This window comes from Penaeus vannamei, unplaced genomic scaffold, assembly GCF_042767895.1.
Source record: "Penaeus vannamei isolate JL-2024 unplaced genomic scaffold, ASM4276789v1 unanchor67, whole genome shotgun sequence".
Lineage (NCBI taxonomy): Eukaryota > Metazoa > Arthropoda > Malacostraca > Decapoda > Penaeidae > Penaeus > Penaeus vannamei.
Window position 1 is genome coordinate 50,001 of NW_027213071.1, and position 7,500 is coordinate 57,500.

The 7,500-nt window shown below is 34.2% G+C and overlaps 1 protein-coding gene across 1 annotated transcript in view; it reads right to left on the reverse strand.

Annotated features, from left to right (window-relative positions):
* Window positions 1-7,500, reverse strand: part of LOC138860877 (uncharacterized) — a 36,374-nt gene that overhangs the window by 7,474 nt on the left and 21,400 nt on the right. Inside the window, exon 5 of the mRNA XM_070119354.1 lies at window positions 6,749-6,928. Coding sequence (XP_069975455.1) covers window positions 6,749-6,928 — 180 coding nt within the window. The remainder of the gene's footprint in view (window positions 1-6,748; window positions 6,929-7,500) is intronic.

Consider the following 7,500-nt stretch of genomic DNA (forward strand, 5'->3'; position numbering starts at 1 on the left):
AATGATAGTAATAATAATAATAATGATAACAATAACAATGATAATGATAATAATAGCAATAATGATGATGGTGACGATGATGATAATAACACCGATAATAATGATAATGACGATAATAATAAAAATGATAACACCAATAATAATAATAATAATAATAATAATAATAATAATAATAATAATAATAATAATAATAATAATAATAATAATAACGATGATAATAATAATAATAACAATGATAATGATAATAATAATAATAATAATAATAATAATAATAATAATAATAATAATAATAATAATAACAATAATAATAACAATAATAATAACGATAATAATAATAATAATAATAATAATAATAATAATAATAATAATAATAATAATAATAAAAACAATAATAACAATGACAACAACAACAACAACAATAATAATAATAACAATAATAATGATAACAATAATTGTAATGATTATGATAATGATAATGATAATAATGTTAATAATAACGATAATGATAATAGTAATAATAATACTAATATTAACAATAATAATAACAATTATAACAATAACAACAACAACAACAATTATTATCATTATCATTATCATTATCATAATGATAACAATAATGATAACAATAATTGTAATAATTTTGATAATGATGATAATGATGATAATGATAATAATAATAATAATAATAATAATAATAATAATAATAATAATAACAACAATAATAATAATATAATAATTATAACAATGAAATAACAATAACAACAACAACAGCAAGAATAATAATAATATTGATAATAATAATAATAGTAATAATAATAATAGTAATAATAACAATGATAATAATAATGATAATGATAATAATTACAATGATGATAACAATAATTGTAATAATTGTGATTATGATAATGATAATAATAACATTGATAATAATAATAATAATAATAATAATAATAATAATAATAATAATAATGATGATGATAATAGTGATAAAAATATTTATGATAAGGAAAATGATGATGATAATAATAGTAATAATAATAATAATAATAATAATAATAATAATAATAATAATACCAACCCCCGTGGTCTTGAAATACCGGGTTGGCGTCCGGCGGGGAATAGCCTTGCCTCATGGGTAGAAAGAGCTCTTTAGTCTTGGCTGACAATCTTTCTAGAGATGGTATCTCGATAAAAATACTGGTTGGTGGAAACCATAAAACACACCCTCTAATTGAGAGAAATGTCAAATATTGAAATTGAACATAACGGCGTCAACGAGGCTGGAGCCCATCAGGGTGAAGGCGTCGCGCCCGGCAGGCAAGGAGCTTCCGATCCGGCTCCTGCAGGTCGTCATCAGGCTACGGGTCGGATAAACCAACGAATGAAATGGGAAAAGGAAGTAAACAAGATTGTGACAATGCTGGATAAGAAGTGAACCCACAAAAAGAAAGTACAGGCAGAGAATGAAGCAGATATGGGACGAAATAGGAGTGTTCCTCATCACAGAGCAAAGATTAGCAGATCAAGCCAGGCAAATTCGGGTGAATAAATGGCTTACAGACATGGAAATTGAGGAAATTGAAAGAAGGTGTGCGAAAAGTCATAGCGAAGAAACTGGCGATGCGATCAACAATGAGGAAGCGGAAGAAGAACAAGCTATACAAGGAAGTGATGTTGAGGGACAACAGGAAATGGTAATTCAGTGGTACTGATCAAGAACTCACAAGAGGGACAAGTGATAGGCCTTTCGATGAGCAGCAAGAAGAAGAGCCCGAAGATGAAAGAGAAGAAAACTGGATGTTTCCTGAAGATGATGAAATGTTGATCAGAAGAGTGGAGATGGAAAACTACGAGGAAGAAGAAAAAGAAGTATTGTGAAAATTAATGAATGAGATCAGACAAAATCCAGAAAAGAGCCCTCCAAACCTCAGATATAGTGATATGAAGAAAGTCAAAGCAGCTACAATGAAAGTGAACAAAGTCCTAGCTCTAATCAGAACTAAGTCAATAACGGAAACAAACATAGTATTGCGTACAGCTGGAAATGTTGTATCGGAGTTGGTGGGGTATAAGGCAATGAATAGGGAGGAAGACAAGACACCGCATTGGAGAAGAATTTTGGGCAAACAAAAGGTTTTGCGCAAGGATTTAGGCCAGTTGAATAGGATGAAAAGAAATGAGTTGAGAAATTAAAGTACAATAACAAAGCTCGAAAATAAATATTGCATTGAAGGTTCAACAAAGGTTAATTGCAATTGGAGCAAATCTTGAAAGATATGACAATAGGACAAGTCAGTACAGACAGAATTTGCTCGATGAATTAGATGGAGTGAAAAAGGAAATGGTGGTATCTGATGCAGAGGAAAGTACTAGATTCTGGAGTGACATATGGCACAATTCAGTAAAACACAAGGAGAATCCAGAGTGGTTGAAGAATGTGGAGGATGAGTTAGCAGGAGTATGAGTGCAAGAAATACGTATCGAGACACCGAAATTGAGAAAGCAGATAAGGAAAATACCGAATTGGAAAAGCCCTGGTCCTGATGGAGTGCAAGGGTATTGGATAAAGAATTTGACTAATTTACATGGTAAGATAGCAATTCAACTGAATAAGTGCCTCCAAGAAAATAGCGTGCCACTATGGATGGTGACAGGGAAAACAGTACTTTGTGTAAAAGATTTGGCAAAAGGAAGCGCAGTTGACAATTTTAGGCCAATTACATGTTTGCCGCTGCTGTGGAAATTACTGACTGGGATCATAGTGGAAGAATTGTATAATTATCTTGAAGAAGCAGCATTACTGACATGGGAACAAAAAGGTTGCAGAAAAGGAAGCCGTGGGACTAAAGACCAACTTCTAATTGACAAAATGATCTTGAAAAATCGTAAAGGTTTAACTTCACTAGCTGTTGCATGGACTGACTATCGTAAAGCTTACGATATGGTCCCTCTTAGCTGGATAGAAAAATGTTTGGATATGTTTGGAATAGCAGTCAATGTCAAGTCTCATATGCGAGTCAATGAAAAAGTTGAACACAGAATTAAATGCGGGCCAAACCAGACTTGGAAACGTAAAAATAAAGCAAGGAATTTTTCAGGGGGATAGTTTATCACCACTTTTGTTTGACGACGATGATCCCGTTGACGCTGTTGCTAAGGAAAATAAATATATTTTATGAAGTAAAGAAGAAAGGAGAAAGAATTAACCATTTACTTTTCATGGACGACTTGAAATTATTCTCAAAAGATAAAGATCAAATTGATAGTTTAGCAAATAGAGTCAGAATATTCTCAGAAGATATCAAGATGGAGTTTGGATTATCTAAATGTGGAGTGCTAATCATAAAAAGAGGAAAAGTAGTTGAAAGCGATGGCCTCTGCCTGCCAGATGGTGCAATGATGAGAAATATTGAGGAAAGTGGATACAAGTATCTTGGCGTCTTGGAAGTAGATGGAATAAAGCATGATCGAATGAAAGATCAAGTAAAGAAAGAATATACCAGAAGAGTCAGAAACATTGAAATTAAAGTTAAACGGAGGGAATATAATCAGCCATTAATTCAAGAGCGGTATCAGTTGTCAGATACGGAGCAGGAATCATAAAGTGGACAAAGAATGAATTGGAGGAAATGGACAGGAAAACAAGAAAGCTGATGACAATGTATGGGGCGCAACACCCAAAAGCAGATGTTGATAGGTTGTACTTGAAAAGATATGATGGTGGAAGAGGCTTGCTTGGCGTTGAAGATTGTGTGCAGACAGAAGTCTTGATAACTACTTACGCGCGTCAGAAGAAAACATGTTGAAGGAAGTAAACATCAGTAGTATTCTTGAGAACAAGAAGCATGGGCAGAGCAGAGAGGATATACAGAAAAGTCATAAAGAGATAAACAAAGGATTGCATGGACAGTTCCATAAAGCTACGGTGAAAGTAAAGGGCAATAAATCATGGGATTGGCTAAGAAAAGGATATTTGAAAAAAAGAAACAGAAAGTACAATCATAGCAGCACAAGATCAAGCCCTTTGCACAGGGAATTTAAGGAAAAGGGTCTATGGAGAGGATATTGATTCAAGAGTGTGTGGTGCTGCAGAAGAAACAGTGGCACATATTGTGTCAGAATGTCAGAAACTAGCACAGAAGGAATACAAAGAAAGACATGACAATGTTGCAAAAGTGATCCAGTGGAAATAATGTGAAAAATGGGGATTTGAGAAATCTGATAAGTGGTACACACACAAGCCTGAAACAGTATTGAAATCCAACGAGTGTAAGATTTTATGGGATTTACCCATACAAACAGACAAGACACGAACACAATAGACCGGATGTCACTGTCATTGAGAAAAAATAGCAAAAAATGCCTTCTTATTGACCCAGCATGCCCATTTGACACTCGCATTGAAAGGAAAGAAGAAGAAAAGTGCAACAATTACTGCGACTTGAAATATGAGATTGCAAGAATGTAGAGAATGAAAGAAGTTGAAGTAATCACTGTAGTTGTAGGGGCATTAGGATCTGTGACGAAAGACTTTGAAAAATGGATTCAAAAGCTAGATTTGGGAATAACAGCAGAAATGTTACAAAAGCCTTGTTTACTTGGAACAGCCAGAATTATTCGGAAAGTCTTGGACATGAAATGAAGAAATTAGGGATGCTGCAATATCTAAGACCTCTGGTTGTGGTCCGCTTTTGCAGCTCATTAACCAAGATATAACATTAATCTTGTGAATAGAAGAAATAATAATAATAATGATCCTAATGAAAGGTGGTGATAAATATCATATAATAATAACAATGAAAATAATATTAACAATAATAATGATAATAATAATAATAGTAACAATAATAATGATAATAATAATAATAACAGCAACTACTACTACAACAACACCAACATAATAATAATAATAATAATAATAATGATAACAACAATAATAATAATGATAATTACAATAAAAACAACAACAACAACAATAATAATAATAATAATAATAATAACAATAATAATAATAATAATAACAATAAAGATAACAATAATAAGAATAATAATATCTATAATAATGATCATGATAAAGATATAGATAATCGTGATAATAATAACAATAAAAATAGCAACAACAACAGCATTAACAGAAACGACCACAATAACAACAACAACAACAATAATAATAATAATAATAATAATAATTATTATAATAATAATAATAATAATAATAATAATAATATAGTAACAGTAATCATAACAATAGTAATAATAATGATGATAACCACGACAAAACCAACCACGACAACAACAACAATAAGAAAAGATAATAGTTTGTAGTAGTAGTAATAACAAAAAATACTATTGTTACTACTACTAATAATAATGAGAATAATAGTGACAACTAGTGGGACCCGCTTGTCCTTCTACCTTTCGCTTCCCTTCTCCCATTTTCCTTCCTCCTCCCTCTCCCTCTCCCATTTACTTTCCTTCTCCCTCTCCCTTTCCCGTTCTGTCACCCCTCTTACCCCCCCCCCCCCACAAAGCTGCTTTAAATGCACCCCTCCCTCCCATTTTATTATTTCATCTAAGTTGCTTACGGAATCACTAAGGGAAAATTGTGAATGAACAAGAAGGCAATTTTGGCCTTTGGACGATAAATCGTCCGACTATAGATCTTCGTGGAACACCGAAAGATGCAAACTGTTTTCTTGATATAGTCTCATAACTTTTGACTGAGTTCTATTGGTTAAATAACTTCTGAATCAATATGTATTGATTTGTGATTTATTTGTGTAATAATAAGGATTTCGTAGTTGACGCTATCGGAAGCCTTGGATAAATCTCGTAATGTAACGAAGTTTATTGAGTTGTCTACCTTAGCTTAAATTCTATCTGTGACCTGCTGTAATACTGTTTCAGTAGAAATCTTCTAAAAACTTGCAATGTTTTGGATAGTAGGTCATTGGTTCTTTGACATGTCAATTGGTCTGCTACGATTTTCTCGAATTTAGACTCCAAAGGGAGTATGGTAATAGGGCGGGTTATTAACTTAAATCTGTCCCCGGATTTGAAAAGATGGGAAGTCACCGATGACAAGAGATGTGACAATAATAACATGTAAAGAGAATAATAATAATAATACAGTTTATTCCATTTGTTACAATGGTTATTCTTATTTTGGCCATCTGTTTACTTTCGCTTCTAAATTACCCCCTGTTTATAATGAATGGCCGGGGTTGCCATCCACTGGCAGCTCAAGATTTGACCGCCAAGATTACTAGACAAGAATGATAATAATATAATAATACACACACACGCAAGGTTGGGGGCTTCTATGACCGATTTATAGATAGTGTTTTGGGACACTATCATTTATACAGACTTTATCAACATAGATCTGTACTTGAGATACCTATATAGCGTAGTATGTATCCCTTCCTCGTGTGTCCTCCGTCTGCTGCTAAAAGAAGAGGGGAGCGATAAACGACTCTCAGAAGAGAGTAGACGTTAGCTGAAACACACGCTCTCACCGACACCGACACATTATGGACATCAATAACAAAGATGATGCTAATTAAGATGATAGCTCTCTTTATGCATGGAAACTTCCCTGACCAAAGCTATCACTGTCGCATACAAGAAAAGGATCACCAATGAGGAGGTTCATACCAATAATAGCATCAATGACAATACTGTTAATGATTGGGATGGTTTTAGTCTAGAAGGGAACAGAAGAAACAGATCAGTAAAAAGCTCATACCTCGACGGCAATAGAGGCTGCGGTGGAGAGGGCGGCCGTCACTTGGGAGATGAGGATCACGAACGCAGTGACCGAGGTCTGGTCGTCGTGAAGGGAGGACAGCCTGGCGAGGGGGATGCTGCCCACCACCAGCGCGCAGCCCGCCGCCTGCGCCCACCGCACCTCGCGCCCGAACACGAACTGCGGGCGGGGCGAGGGACAGACACTGAGTCTCTCGCTAGTGTGACAAGGGATCTTTTGCAACTAACAGCACGCACTTCAGATGCGCACCATATATATATACACACACACACACCAAAAAAATAATAATAAAATAAAAAAAATACATATACCGTCATATACATATAAACACACACACAAATATATATATATATATATATATATATATATATATATATATATATATATATATATATATATATGTGTGTGTGTGTGTGTGTGTGTGTGTGTGTGTGTGTGTGTGTGTGTGTGTGTGTGTGTATGTGTGTAGATTTAGAGAGCGAGGAGAGAGAAATACATACACGCACACACACACATAAATATATACACATATATGAAAATGAAACTAGCCACAATGAGAATTGAAAATAAGCGTGTCGTTTCGAACTCTTCACGAGCTCCTCTTCAGACAAAAACCGAAATGGATACAAGGATAAGGATAAGTCCGATATGCGAAGCTGAGCCTCACCCGGGCTATGAGGGAGCCCGACCTGTGCCGACAAATGGAGACTCGATCAACGTGTGTCAGCGAG